We start from the raw sequence: 16,066 nt of genomic DNA on the forward strand, positions 1-16,066 counted from the left end.
AACTTAATTGTAATGGCTCAGCCTGGCTCGAAACAATTTAAAAAAGAAAAACAAATTGTATCTATGGAGGCAATATTAAATAGTCTGTTTTAAAGAATCCATCTATGGCTTACCTCAAGATACATATCCAAGGCTCTATAAAGCACATCATAGGACTCTATGGCATTATCTGTCAATGATTCAAGAAGCAACTGAAATTTGTAGGGCTTGAGATTGACATCGGGGGCCACCTCCATAATATACTTGTTCATGAGGCTACCCACCCTCTTCAACCGACACTAGTAGAAAATGCCAAAAGTGGGCTCGGCGGTGCCCGTGCACAATTCAGGCACAAAAACCATCACCTGATCCATGAGGAAAATCTGCACATATCTGAGAACAAGATCCACATCATAGAGGCAACCCATCCCCAAGGTGCAGGAATCAGTATGTTATCCAATGTAGCATTGTCCAACTGTGATCCAATCATATTGTCTAGTTGTTTCCTGCATAATTTAGAGGCATTTAACACAGTGGCCACTCTTAGGTTCCCAAACAAGATCCTGCATGTGACTGCTGCTCTCTCCAAAAAAATGAAACAAACCCACAGCAGTTTCGAGATCTTCCCTTTGCACTTTCTGGGCATAGCGGTGCATAATCTGCTCGTCCCTCCCACATTTTCTCTTGGGGGATATGGAGCTGTAGCCAAGCATTGGGCAAGCGAGACTTTAGGTAAATATGAAATAAATCTGCTGATAACCCAGTTGTCCATTTTCACAGAGCAACCCATCCTGCATGTGACTGCTGCTCTCTCCAAAAGAATGAAGCAAACCCACAACAATTTCAAGATCTTCCCTTTGCACTTTCTGGGCATAGCGGTGCATAATCTTCTCATCCCTCCCACATTTTCTCTTGGGGTATATGGAGCTGTAGGCAAGCATGGGCAAGCGAGACTTTAGGTAATATGAAATAAATCTGCTGATAGCCCAGTTTTCCATTTTCACAGAGCACCCAAGTTCATCCACAATTCCAGTACCACCCGCAGCAGTTCGTTCTCGTGATTCAGTTGTTGATTCAACAGTTTCACCCATTGAACCAGTAGCAGAGCCAGGCACAGTAGTAGAGTCATATGTCAACGAAGCAGTAGTATGGTATATAGAAGCGAAGGCACGACTAGTAATTCCAAAAGCAGTCGATCCAGCACAAGCAGTTAAAGCTCCAACAATAGTTGTTTTTGATCAAAAAGTAGTTCTTTCTAATCGAAAAGAGGTCAGGGTGGAAGAAGCAGTAGAGCGAAAGGGAAACAGTAAGACTGCTGCTCCATGAAGGTATGCATTTTTGTTATAACTGTGTCCCATAACGATTTAACGAATTATTAATCTAAGGGCACAAAAAACTTTAATCGTCTAACATCGGATCTAACGCCCCAGATAGAGACACGGTAGCAATTTGGGGAATGGTTTTCAAAAGGGAACGCCTTACGGCATAAATAAACACATTATATATATATATAGATATATATATATATATAATAAACACATTGATATATTTAAGATATTAATTTTATTAATAACTATTAACTCCATACATGCCAGTGTATGGACAACGGTATGTATCATTAAAACTTTTGGAACTACAAAAGTTATTACAAGTTCTCTTTTACAAATATAAACATAATTTCTCCTATCCAATAGATTTTATTGTACTATATGTAGGCAACCTTCGATCATTTCTACATCCCGCCATCACAGTTATTTTGCATAATTAGCCTGCATAACAACAAAGATAAATGAGTTTAAGATCTTTTATATCATTTCACACCTGGGCAATGCAATATAAGAAAAAATGTATAAAGGATGCATTGTGAATCAACTTTATGCACAATATGTATCATTAGAATCAAGCTACAAGTATCCTTTTGTATGTTTCAACAATTAACTCGGGATCGGATACTGTTTTCGCATATCCTTCAATCTTATGTAATTCCTGTATTCAAGGCAGAATACTATTAAGAATTTTTATCACATAAGCACAAAATCTATTATAAAAATCGAAAACCAATCATTTTTGCAGCCCGTTGGAAATAGGGAGTAATGCAAATAAAAGAGAAGTTTAACTTGCTTGAATCCATTTCAATAGTTTCGACCTACCAACTGTGGTATCATAATTCTTTAATGCAAGAAACACAACATGAAATATTTCAACTAAAGGACCATATGAAATGTCAACCTGCAGTGATGGTATACATCTCTAAATTGTCAATTGGGATCATAATATAATATAAGGTGAAATGGAAAAAAACATATAAAGATGGCGTACCACACTGAATTGACTCAAAAGGAAAGGCCCGTCAGAAAGCTTTCCGAGAGCATTTTCCAAATAATCAAGAGCAGGCCCTGTCGTGATGGGAAGTGCATTTATATTAATCCACACTCTTCATAATCCATTGAATATAAGACATCTTATTCAAATGTATGAGACGACTTCTGAAAAGTTGTTCTTACCAAATTCTTGTGCAGTCTCAGAATCCGGCTTGGTCAAAGCGATGAATGCATTTTTTGTAAAATTATCTGTATACATCAGTAACTCATTTGTAGCCTCTTTCTTCGCAGGATCCTATTTAATGGAAAGAAAGTTATAGAGCATAGACTCTGGCAGTAAAGCTAGACAATAACTCCTAAAGGTATTACAACTCACGTTCCAACTCTACCCTGCTTCCCTGAAAAAGTCTCTAACGGTTTCAACATTATAAACTAAAATTGACAAATACGAAGTGCTTGACCATTGAGACACTTTGATTTAGCTAATGACCTAAATTAACAATATTCAGGTAGGGTAACACATATTGTGGGAAAAAGTTTAGGTCCTTCAAAATTGTTCTTGAGATACTCAAGTAAATCCAGACTCTCTCCTGTGACCTTGCCATTGTGCTCAAGAGAAGGAACCTGAAAAATTGAAAATAGTGAGTTATTTGCAAGTTTCGCTCTATTTCTTGCAGAAATTTGGCCCTTTTGTAACATTTGACATTTGGCACTTCTATTTCTACATGTTCCTTGCTTGAAATATTAGTGATGATCACACAAAAACACACAAGAAATAGGTCTTCCTAGCTGAATAGGAATGTTAAAAGCAATCCCAAATATGTGTTGGTATTTCTTATTCCATTCCCAAATTGTAAAAGGCTAAAACCGTGATGATCAAAAACTCATTGCAGCCTCTCAAGCAATAGCGAGAGGATGGCTCATAAACTTGGAGTAGCATTTGAACTCTAAGCTTCAAACCTATCAGGACACAGTGAGAAGTGTGTGGATCTTAAGCTTGGAGTTGCATCTGAACCCTAAGCAACAGTATGTTATCTCATAAATCACTTATTAATTCAAGTTGCATCTGACAACATACTAATTTGTAGCCAGCACAATGCACATATATTAAAATATTTGGGTTTGTGGCAAGATAGACCCCAAATTTGGCAAGGTAATAACCTTATCCAGCTCATGCAATAACCCTATGATACCCACCCCAATTTACTTGGTCATAGATCAAATCTACTGAGCCAAACAAAATACTCTATCAATTAACAAAAGGTTGCTAGACTACTTGTTAATGTGCAAGCGTGTTCCCTTTTACTTGAGCTAAGGTAAAATGAGGACCAACCAATCTAATTTCTCTTTTGCATCTACTTGGATCAAGATACGAAACTAATAACAAAGTCTTTACACTACAGGCCCTAATTACATAGCAATTAAACCATGACCCAAATAGCAGATCAACTGCCCTTGAGTAACTAAAAGAAAAATAAAATTAGATAAACATAGAAACAAGAGTCAACCTTGTTCGGAGGATAAACTAATAACAAAGTTTTTACACTACAGGCCCTAATTACATAGAAATCAAACCATGACCCAAATAGCGGATCCAACTGCCCTTGAGTAACTAAAAGAAAAATAAAATTAGATAAACATAGAAACAAGAGCCAACCTTGTTCGGAGGATAAACTTTCTCCTTGTACCATGCTGGTCTGTCTTGCAAATCAATCGTAACTATCTGAATCTCACTAAGACCCTGCATTTTATTTTCAATCATTTCAGTCATTGCATAATGGTATCTTATATCAATAGAAGAACTACCCACACAAAATAGGGGATCAACATGATAAAAACCTTGATGTTCCTGGCACTCCAAACTCGCTGGGCATATGGGCATGTCACACTGATATACAATCTGCAAACCCTAGATCAATTTCAGTATTTAATCGCTAAACAGAGTATGATACTATACACATTCCAACAGAAAGTGATGATTTAGATACAATAACAATAAAAATTTAGCTACCCACCTGGTCGTTCCATCAAACAATGGAGGAGGCTCCGATTTGAACATGAGAGTGGTGTTGTGGCCACCAACAACCCCCCTCCTTATTTAGTATTAGCAATAACACTATATAAGTGGGGACCCTTAGTCAATTTAAAAAAAAAAAAAATCAATTAGTGCTTATATGTCCTCTTGGATAAAACTTACCATCATGGACTTAGTTAAAATACTTTTGAAAAATCTAAAAAGCTTAAGTTTCATGATGAAGAAAGTAAAGTCACTCCTTAAGAAATATTGCATCGCGAAAATAATGATAGGGCATCTTCTTATGAGTCAAAATGATAAAAAAATGCGAGATTGTGACGCGAAACTCCATCGCATCACATGTATTAATGAGCACTCACGATTGGAAAACCTAAAATCACTAATATGTGATATCGCTTATCGCATATCGCAAAATCGCATAAAATACACATAACGATTAAACGATTAAGCGATCTGCGATCTTGCGATATTGCAATCTGCGATCTTTGCGATATTGCAATCTGCGATCTTTGTGATATTGCGATCAAACAACCTTGTGATAGAACATCACAAAGATATTGCGGTAATGCGATACTGCGATGCAAATTGCAGAAACATTCCATCGCAGATTTTCCTGGCTCGATATTCAAGAAAAGTTTTTTTCCATAAACCAAGAACTGGTTACACGCTTTAATGATAATTAATGAATTACACGCCACTTGTTAATAAAATATGGTTTTGTGTTTTTCGAAGAGCCAGTTCACGTCAGATGGCGTGTTTTTGCATATTCGTGGCATTTAAAGCTTTCATGTCATTATTTATTATCATTACTCTCTCCTCACTTGTGAACTGCAAGAACGAAGAACAAAAGTTACACAAAGAAATGTGCAGGAAGCTATGGGGAAAAAGGGTAAGGCTCCAATGTCCAAAGACAGAGAAAAGGTGCCCTTATAAACAGATACCGCATGCAACAGAGCCGCAGATTCACAAAATGCTGCTGAGCCATCCATTACAGATCTTTTATATACAACGATGCTGATATCAGAGATAGACAGTTTAATGCTCAGGGTCAAGAGCTCACGAGATTGTTGTGGGGAAAAGTATCCGATGCGGATGACCCTATCCCTACTCTAAAGGTGACAGTCTTTAGCAACAACTGAAAGTAAAGTTTTGATGATTTCCTTTATGAAAGTACAGAGAGAATGAAGAAAGATTAACCAACCTGGTGTCTTTCGCTTAGTCGATCCTTGTCCTCTCTCTTTGTCTCTTGTTCCCAGCTCCTTGCTCTCTTTGCCGGTCCAGCTACACACAGATCCTGCACAAAACAAGAGAGCAAACTACAAGATACATGTACTCATAACTGAAGCATGGATTAGGATGAATCAAATATACATGTAAACACAATACATCAATGCAATACAAGTATATAGGAGAACATGCAAAACTTTATTGATAGAAGTAACAGGGTTCTGAGAAGGTTACAACCAATGATGGCTCCAATCCAGCAGCACCTCCCCAGCAGCAAGAACTCTCTTCTTCACCTCTAGTAAAACAATCACCCAATAGCTCTAACTGTAAACCAACAGCACCTCCTTGCTTTACACAAAATTCCAGCCTCCTTAGACCTCATAGAAGAGTTCTATATATAGGAGAGAAGAAGAGAGGATGAGTCAGCTTGAGGCTGGCATAGAGCTGACTAGTGTCCTCTCCCTCTTCAGTTAATCTTCAGTCCTTGAGTCCACTTGGAGATCCTTGCTTACACATGGTGATCAAGTACCTCTTACTCATCACAGGGCGAATCTCATGAACCAAGTGTCAGTTTGGAAGCTTCCTGGGCAGTTGACACCTTGTAGGATGACTGTGCCACTTGGCCAATCTCGCCCGGCGCAGGTAGCCTTCATTAATTTTGACTTCCAGCGCAGGTACAAGGAGGAACAGTTGCATTCCAGCGCAGAAGCTCAGTGGAGCAGCTGACATGATCCAAAATAAGCCTGTTTTGAAGTGTTTTCAGGTGGAGAACTGATTGGAAGTGCTGTTGTTTGATGACCTTGTTCTTTTAGGGGTAAGAACAACATGTTTAGGGACTGAGGATCCCTGTAATTATTGACATTCCATGCTCCATGATGCGAGGCACAAAAATGTCTATAACAGTTGCCCCCTAAAGTATGAGGCCGTTTATCGGGTGAAATGCTTTATCTAGAGGGTCCGAAGTTCATTCCAGTGCTGAGGAGGCGCCCTGTAATACAATACAATACAATACATTATTTTTCATTCAATTTTCATGATCTAGCTGAGGCGGGCATTCCCATGCTCAGCTTTATAAATACATTTTGGTACATATAGCAGACGATCGTCTGAAGGTAGACTGATAATTTTCTGCTGAAATTATCATCCTTTGAATAGGATGATCATCCGCTGCAATGATGTACATGGCAAATGCTTTTATATTTCCCGAATATATATCGCAGCCCGGATGGATGAAACTAGATCCGGGGTCTTCAAACTCGTTCGATCTTCACTCTAAGTACAAGTCGATCCATGTGAGAATTGCGCTGAAGTCGAACATGGAAAGACATCGCTTGATTACCGGTCAATAATGAAAACCGTTAACAAGCGCGAGAGGAATCACCAATAATGACAATGACCCTCAAGGTACTGCAGTACAATTCACGTGGCGTGAATAAAGGACTTGGCGTCGAACGCCATGCAAAATCTTCTGGTCGAAGGTCATTGATGTATACCTGTCGCCGGAAGTGAGAAACTTGCCATTGAGGCATGCAAGCTTCAAAGTACTGATGGGGTAGATCAACTTCTTGGATAATGAGTTGAAGTCGACAAGAAGCGATCCGTCAAAGGAGGGCCTTAATGAATCCCACATCAATGACACGGAACGGAGCTAATGATTTTAGTGGAGGTGAAAACAAACTGTGACATATGATTCAGGGTGGCGATCATGAATGGATGAAGGATAATGTATGGCAGTGGATGGGACACGGTTGACACTTTCAGAATGACCCCTCTTGAACATATAACGACACTGATGCGATGGATCGGTAGCATTACCCCAAATGTGGATGGTTTGGCGAGGACCATGGTGATGAGACCGGTGAATGAAACAACCCAACCCGATGTGGTACGGAGGAAAAGTGTCATGTTCAAGAGTGACTTGCTACCTTTAAACTTTGATGTTCTCCCAATTTTTCCCCAGTCATTTCTGACCAGTACCTCTTTATTTTTGTCAAGCTTGAGGAGGATAACATATGCTTGTTCTATAACCTTCCCTTCGGGCAAGCCCATCGCTATGATTTAACGAGCCTAGCGATAGGGAAACTCGTTCTCGTCTAAAGACAAGTTTGTCGCTATTTAATCATTTTAACGAGTCTAACGACAAAGAAAACTCGGTCCTTTTCATTTTTAGAGAGTCTGAAAAGGTACAGAAAGTCAACTCCATAATTCCTTTTTCGTCAGCTAATCCCTCAAGTCCGAAAAAGTATAAAACAATACAAAAGGGATGGCTGTTCGGTACTTTTAACGAGCCGAACAAGACAAGCGCTCGATCCTTTTGTGCAATAATCCCTCAGGTCCAAAAAGATTAAAATTTAGAGGAGGGATAGCGTTCCGGTCATTTAACGAGCTGGAAGGCCAAAACTCGGCAAACTTTTCATATTTTACGAGTCAGTGAAAAGAGCTGAAAGAAGACTCGTCTTTTGAGGAACGAGTGATAAACAGGGATAGCTACAGATTCCAGGTACAGGTTGGAATTTTCCAATCACGGCAGTGTTACGAGGATGGCTAGGTGGAATCACTCTTCGCAGCTGTTTCTCAAAAGAGGTAAACACACAAATGGAAGTGAATGATCGGCCAAATGAACGATGGAGGTGATGGATGACAACACGATCAAGGCTCTTATGGCTGATGAATTTACGATCTCAAAAGGTTATTTACCGGTTCATTTTTTCCATGAGCTTGAACTCTGGGAGAAACTTTTGCTCACACTTTTCTATTTTTTAACGAGCATAGATTCAGTCATAAAACTGCTCGAATTTTGCGTTTATTTTTTAACGAGCATGAACTATATGCTAAAACTGCTCGATATACCAGTCATAAAAAGAACGCCTCTCGTAAGGACCAATTTTTATAGAGCTTATGCCTTACCACAGCTATGCTCCAATTTTGGCAAATTTTACTTTTGCCCCACAGGCTTCCTTCATGCAAGTTTGGGAACGACTAATCTTAAAACCAGATAAATAACCGCCCCTAGCTTGCACTCCAAAAGGTTTGCATGCCCCCAGGTATAGGATAGAATTTCGAGGCTGCCCCTCCTCTCCCCTACTTCTGCTTTTCTTTGGGTGTTCACAGTTACTTGTCATCTTGCCAATCTAATGCTAACGATACTTGTCTTCTCGTTATTCTAAGGGGTCTTACGCAGTACTCAGGCTTCCCGTCGGCCCACTTTTAACAAACAGCTATTTGTGACAATAGAAGAACATTACTCAAAGATAAAACATTGGCATTATTGAGGGAGGCTTGCCTCTTTCTTATTATTCCAAAGACGGTTCGATTTGCTGCCGCAAATCAATCTCTTTCTTCGGCGGTGTCTATCATTGGGTTGTCCAAAAATGGTTACCTTCTGTCAAAACAATATAGTCCCCTTCCTTGTAGGCTGCCCCTGCTTATCCTTCAAAACATATGTTTCGATGGGCGAGGCTTGAGTTCAAGGATGTTTACTATTTGTTGCAATAAGGAAATTCCCACTTGGGCATTGCCCACTTTTTTAGACAAAGGTGAATGACTCTTTGGTCAAACACATAACTTTAACAAAATATTATTATTCCAGAACAACCCCACTTCCTACGGACGGGGTACGGACTAGTCATATTCTTCTGCGGAAATTCTTCCTTATACCCGGAGTTTCTTCTGCCCGAAGCAGACCAGGGTGCATGCCCCCTGGGTTCCAGTCTTTCTTTCCGAATCACTCGCATTCATCGGGAAGAAGGACTGGGGGCGGAGGCGTATCTTGAGTGAACAGACCATTTAGGATTGGTATTTGACTATTTGCTATGCGAGATCCCGGAAATGAAAGCTGGTCTACGAGCTTGACCATCCTTCCTTCGTGTGGAAAACACATTACTCTAAAGAGCGAGGAGACTATCACTCCCATGCAATAAATATAGTCGCGTCCAAGGAGTAGGTTATAATCCAAGGGTCCTTGGACGACCAACACGTTCATCTCGATGGTCTTCCCTTTCAATGTAACAGGTACATTGGGGAGGATCCCTAATGGTCGACTGGTTCCTTTATCAAAACCTGAGAGATTTCTCAACTCAGGTAAAAGCGCTGGGGAACCCAGTGCTTTCCAAGCAATAGAGGAAAGGATACTCACAGACGCCCCTTCATCAATGATAGTACCAGCCATAATCATTCTATAGATCTGGACAATGATTCTGAATGGTATACTGGCTGGTAACCGGGGTCTGCCTAGTTGATTCCAATCAAAGGATACAACCAGGTTGCTTGGTGGTGGGACCGAATATACGGCCGGATATGACCCTGATGTTGTTCCTTCCTGCAATAAAGGAATGGGCGCATTGCCCTGACGCTCATCAGAGTCGGCGCTGATATAAAGAACCTGGATGGTGTCATCCTTATTCTCTTCAGCTAGGGTGTCGCATGAAGATGACTCTTCAGCGACGGTGTCATTTGAAGACGGATCTTCAATGACGGAGTCATTGGACGATAGAACCTCTAAAGGAAGAACCGGGTCAACTGCCGTTTCGACCTTTAGACTTTCGTCTGGTCTGGATTCGGTAGGTTCATTGTCAATGGCCGACACTTCAGCTGATCACTTGAGCGGGTCAACTGGATTTTCAACTATCGAGGGATTAGGCGCGAGTTTTTGGTATCCAGGAGGAAGTCGCAACGGTGAAACCGGGCGATCTTCCAAAACTCTCTTTGCCTCATCTAAGAATGGACATTTGTGGAGGGCATGATTGCCTTCACACAATAGACAGGGTGATCTTGGTCCCCTTCTTCGTCCTTCACTCTCGCTAGTTGACGGAATGCAATCAACTTGACAACCAGAGGTTGATGCTACCGGATTGTGCAACCTTGGGGACCAGTCCCTCAGTATCTGGGGAATACAAGGACAATCATGATGGAAGTGGTTCCCTTTGCAAATGACACATGGCGATTTAGGCCCGGTCGGTGCAGTGTGTGGGTTTTTGTCAGTTTTCTTCTGCTTGCCCCCAGTCGCCTTCGCCAGAGGCTCCTTCTGCTTCTTTTCTCTCTTCTTCTTTTCCTTCTTCCCCTTGGGAGGCTGACTTTTGCCGGTTCTACCTTGCGAAGATGAAGGATCAGAGGAAGTATCATAAGAAGTGGAAGGGTGGTGGGTAGTTCTAGATTGTTCTGACTGTTGATTCGACTGCTCAGGATTAGTGGCGATCTGGACTACATTAGTTGAAAAGAGCCAAACAGGGAGGCCAATTGCCAATCCTGGAAGTGACAAAGTAGCCATATGAGGCGCACCAACATCTCCCCAAGAGGAGAAGGGATTTGGACTTCCGCCAAGGTTACTTCCTTGGTTGGTGGGCTCCATACTTTTCAACTGAAAGATCAACGTGGGAATAATAGGTGATTATGTTCCGCTTAAAATAAATTTTATTAACGACGCTTTTAGACACAAACTTGCTTTTTCATGTTTTAAGAGTCGAGAAAAAGCTAAAGATGACTCTAGTCGCCTTCGATGTATTAACGAGCCCGAAGTGACAAATGCTCGGTTGGACTTTTTCAGTTATAGAGTTTGAAAAAGGCCAAAAGAAACTGCTCTGGAGATCTAGGCAGAGGGTGTGCCAAACCTTTCGCGAAACCACAGAATACGTTTTACGGTACGGGTGGTCGATCTTCGTGAATGCTGTGTTCACTGCATCGCGATCAGTGGGGCAGCCGACACGGTTTCCTAAGGATAAAGGATAAAAGCCTATAGGGGTCTCCCAATATACACGACGGTACGCGGGAGCTCAAGTCCGTGTTAGTGCCACCGACTCTCAGGAAGAATCACCCACCTTCGTAGAGATCGACAGTCACTATGTTTAACGACGCCGGAACACGTCTCTACCTAGACCTCTAGATGTTTGCGTTAAATTCCAAAGCGTTGTTATGTAAATTGAGTTTATTTTAATGTTGATCTTTCTTAACAGTTTTCCTTTCAGGTTCGCCACGAGATGTATATATACAACTTCCTATATGCAATCTAAGAATGAGAAGCAAATATTTTCAATCTTTCAACTTTGAAAACCTTAATCTACTGAGGGAAAAGAAAGACACAACTTTTTCCACAGATCAAAGAACACACACTAAAATGCACATTTTCCTAAATCGTCAAGCATACAGTCAAATGCAAAATGCACAATGCATGTATTTCTTTTCGTTATCCTTAATGTTGATGCTAGACAGAAAGGAAACTGTTGTATAATTTTGAATCTAATTTCAAGTAGAAATAAACAAGCTTGTCCACAATCAAAAAGACACCTTATGATAGACTTGTTTAAAACACAGGAAATGTATAGATTCAAACCATAAAATGAAAAGCAAACAAACTCAAACAGCCATGAAAAGTAATAAAACTAGCTCATAAGATCACAAAGACACTTTTACAGTTCAGGATCTAAGAGGCCATAGCTATACTGGTTCGCTTTTCACAATGGGAAACTGTAACTGAAACAAGAAATACTGAAAAAACATTCACAGTTTCATCACACAACTGAGGTGGAATAATGTCAAGGAGAATGGTCTACAGCAAGTACAATGACCAGCAAGCAATCAGCAAGAAAATCAGTGAAAATAGGGCCAAGACACAAAGGGAAAGCTGAGCTAGACAATGGCTAACTGGACCAGCGCAGGCACTGGTCTGTCAGTTTGACTCTCAGCGCAGTTCCCGAAGGGAGCACCTGCGCTGTAATGCAGACTGCCTGTGGACAACCTGCACTGACACACGAGAGTTGCGTCTGCAAAGAATTCCGGGTCATAAAAAGCTCAAAAATGCACTGTTTTTGCTGAAATAAAAAGCTATAGGTCAAGTACAGGCTAAGGGATGATCAAGAGGATGAAGATCTATCACAAAGAGTAAAGAGTCTTTTGTAGATTAGCTCTTTAAATCTTGAATTTGCTCAGCAAAGGAGCAAGAGTAACAGACCCTCTACTTCGCTTTTGATATAGTCAAAAGCTTTTCGATTTGGTACTCTTTTCTTCAAGAAATGAATAGCAAAATACTACAAACACCAACAAGATACTAGGCTCCCCAGTGGAGTCGCCAGTTTGTTGTGGGGAAAAGTATCCGATGCGGATGACCCTATCCCTACTCTAAAGGTGACAGTCTTTAGCAACAACTGAAAGTAAAGTTTTGATGATTTCCTTTATGAAAGCACAGAGAGAATGAAGAAAGATTAACCAACCTGGTGTCTTTCGCTTAGTCGATCCTTGTCCTCTCTCTTTGTCTCTTGTTCCCAGCTCCTTGCTCTCTTTGCCGGTCCAGCTACACACAGATCCTGCACAAAACAAGAGAGCAAACTACAAGATACATGTACTCATAACTGAAGCATGGATTAGGATGAATCAAATATACATGTAAACACAATACATCAATGCAATACAAGTATATAGGAGAACATGCAAAACTTTATTGATAGAAGTAACAGGGTTCTGAGAAGGTTACAACCAATGATGGCTCCAATCCAGCAGCACCTCCCCAGCAGCAAGAACTCTCTTCTTCACCTCTAGTAAAACAATCACCCAATAGCTCTAACTGTAAACCAACAACACCTCCTTGCTTTACACAAAATTCCAGCCTCCTTAGACCTCATAGAAGAGTTCTATATATAGGAGAGAAGAAGAGAGGATGAGTCAGCTTGAGGCTGGCATAGAGCTGACTAGTGTCCTCTCCCTCTTCAGTTAATCTTCAGTCCTTGAGTCCACTTGGAGATCCTTGCTTACACATGGTGATCAAGTACCTCTTACTCATCACAGGGCGAATCTCATGAACCAAGTGTCAGTTTGGAAGCTTCCTGGGCAGTTGACACCTTGCAGGATGACTGTGCCACTTGGCCAATCTCGCCCAGCGCAGGTAGCCTTCATTAATTTTGACTTCCAAAGCAGGTACAAGGAGGAACAATTGCATTCCAGCGCATAAGCTCAGTGGAGCAGCTGACATGATCCAAAATAAGCCTGTTTTGAAGTGTTTTCAGGTGGAGAACTGATTGGAAGTGCTGTTGTTTGATGACCTTGTTCTTTTAGGGGTAAGAACAACATGTTTAGGGACTGAGGATCCCTGTAATTATTGACATTCCATGCTCCATGATGCGAGGCACAAAAATGTCTATAACAGAGATCATTATTCTTACAAATTTTGAGCTTTATACCCAATAAGAGAAAGAGGCACAAAAGGTGAAAAACGCATCAGAGAAGCCCAGATCAAAGAACGGAGGCAGTTTCCAATGCACGATTAGTGCCTAGGGCTAATCACGCATCGCTGAGAAAATTGCTCGAGAAGGAAAGCTTCTAACTGCTCAGTCACCTGTAAGCCCGAAAATTGCAAGAAAGCAATGATAAAAAACAAACTGGAAACAGAAAGCTAAAGAAAAGGCAGAAACAATCCAAAGGGTTAACCAAGTTGAACTGGGATTATTACTGGGCATACACAGTAAAGGCACATATTCAGTGGATGACTCTCAAGTATATCATCGATTTTGCGAGAAGATGGTGCCAGATCTTGCCAATTCTGTTTGCTTAGCTCAACCAAAATCGGAAGACAGTCAACCGACTCCGCTCAAGCAAATACTGAATGCTTGCAACGTTAAGGAGCAAATGCAGAAATAGTTAGATGTTAGATTTAATTTTAGAAATAGTTTTGCTTTATTTTTGCTTAGAGAAAGGACGGTCATTTAAACCGTATCCTGAATTTTTGTAAATAAGTTATTTAATTAGTAGTATTTAAACCCTTCTCATGCATTTAGAGAAGGGTCCAGAAATTTATCAAAAACTTATCCTCATAACATGCACTTTTGCACCCTCCGAGCAGGTTTTGATGAATGAATGGAACAGAATTTGTTGATGTTTGCATTTGATATCTGCTACTGATGTTGCACTTATAGGTGACTGAGCAGTTAGAAGCTTTCCTTCTCGAGCAATTTTCTCAGCGATGCGCGATTATCGCTAGGTGCTAATCGCGCATTGGAAACTACCTCCGTTCTTTGATCTGGGCTTCTCTGATGCGTTTTTCGCCTTTTGCGCCTCTTTCTCTTATTGGGTATAAAGCTCAAAATTTCTAAAAATAATGATCTCGTGAGCTCTTGACCCTGAGAATTAAACTGTCTGTCTCTGATATCAGCATCGCTCAGTACCCATTTAACCATGGCTGTATATGAAAGATCTGTAATGGATGGCTCAACAACATTTTGTGAATCTGCGGCTCTGTTGCATGCGGTATCTGTTTATAAGGGCGCCTTTTCTCTATCTTTGGACATTGGAGCCTTACCCTTTTTCCCCATAGCTTCCTGCACATTTCTTTGTGTAACTTTTGTTCTTCGTTCCTGCAGTTCAAAAGTGAGGAGAGAGTAATGATAATAAATAATGACATGAAAGCTTTAAATGCCACGGATATGCAAAAACACGCCATCTGACGTGAACTGGCTCTTCGAAAAACACAAAACCATATTTTATTAACAACTGGTGCGTAATTCATTAATTATCATTAAAGCGCGTAACCAGTTCTTGGTTTATGGAAAAAAAAATTCTTTAATATCGAGCCAGGAAAATCTGCGATGGAATGTTTCTGCGATTTGCATCGCAGTATCGCATATCGTTGTATCGCATTAACGCAATATCTTCATGTTGTTCTATCGCAAGGTTGTTTGATCGCAATATCGCAAAGATCGCAGATTGCAATATCGCAAGATCGCAGATCGCTTAATCGTTTAATCGTTATGTGTATTTTATGTGATTTTGCGATATGCGATACGCGATATCGCATATTGGCGATTTTAGGTTTTCCAATCGTGAGTGCTCATTAATACATGCAATGAGATGGAGTTTCGCGTCGCAATCTCGCATTTTTTTAAGATTCTGACTCATAAGAAGATGCCCTATCATTCTTTGCGCGATGCGATATTTCTTAAGGAGTGACTTTACTTTCTTCATCATGAAACTTAAGCTTTTTAGATTTTTCAAAAGTATTTTCCTAAGTCCATGATGGTAAGTTTTATCCAAGAGGACATATAAGCACTAATTGATTTTTATTTTTATTTTTTGACTAAGGGTCCCCACTTATATAGTGTTATTGCTAATACTAAATGGGGGGGGGGGGGGTTGTTGGTGGCCACAACAATTGGCGATTCACTTGGAAGAACCAGTTATCTCTATTTTTCTATTGAATTTTCTAAACTTCCAAAACAGAAAATATTTCAAAAAGTTAAACTTTATTATGGAAAGATAAAGTACATTATGCTCTAACCTGTCAATGACATTTTGTTTCAACTATTTTCAACTTTGATTATTTGCTTCCTCAGGCTAGTCCTTGTATTTACATCAGTCATTACTTGGTCTTGTAAAGATAAAACAAAGTCTTCTCTGTAAACTAGTTTTAAATATGCTCATTTGTCGTAGGTAGAGCCTCTGCTGCCGGCAGGCGTTTATAGCCTCGACAGGGTTACCTGTTACCCAGCAATGATCATGTATCCTACTTAAAGCAACCTACAACTCT

The 16,066-nt window shown here is 40.4% G+C and overlaps 1 protein-coding gene across 1 annotated transcript in view; it reads right to left on the bottom strand.

Annotated features, from left to right (window-relative positions):
• Positions 1 to 1,878: 1,878 nt before the first annotated feature.
• LOC149211680 (protein IN2-1 homolog A-like) overlaps positions 1,879 to 16,066 on the bottom strand; it is a 28,104-nt gene continuing 13,916 nt past the window's right edge. The window contains exons 7-15 of the mRNA XM_089388457.1: positions 9,832 to 9,847; positions 4,316 to 4,364; positions 4,140 to 4,200; positions 3,958 to 4,041; positions 2,820 to 2,924; positions 2,484 to 2,595; positions 2,299 to 2,375; positions 2,101 to 2,208; positions 1,879 to 1,965 (exon numbers count right to left, since the gene is read on the bottom strand). Of these exons, the coding sequence (XP_089244583.1) occupies positions 1,879 to 1,965; positions 2,101 to 2,208; positions 2,299 to 2,375; positions 2,484 to 2,595; positions 2,820 to 2,924; positions 3,958 to 4,041; positions 4,140 to 4,200; positions 4,316 to 4,364; positions 9,832 to 9,847 (699 nt within the window). The remainder of the gene's footprint in view (positions 1,966 to 2,100; positions 2,209 to 2,298; positions 2,376 to 2,483; positions 2,596 to 2,819; positions 2,925 to 3,957; positions 4,042 to 4,139; positions 4,201 to 4,315; positions 4,365 to 9,831; positions 9,848 to 16,066) is intronic.

This window comes from Pinus tabuliformis, chromosome 1_1 (genome assembly GCF_031772625.1).
Source record: "Pinus tabuliformis cultivar Carrire ecotype Pingquan chromosome 1_1, CPIR1, whole genome shotgun sequence".
NCBI classification, from domain to species: Eukaryota; Viridiplantae; Streptophyta; class Pinopsida; order Pinales; family Pinaceae; genus Pinus; species Pinus tabuliformis.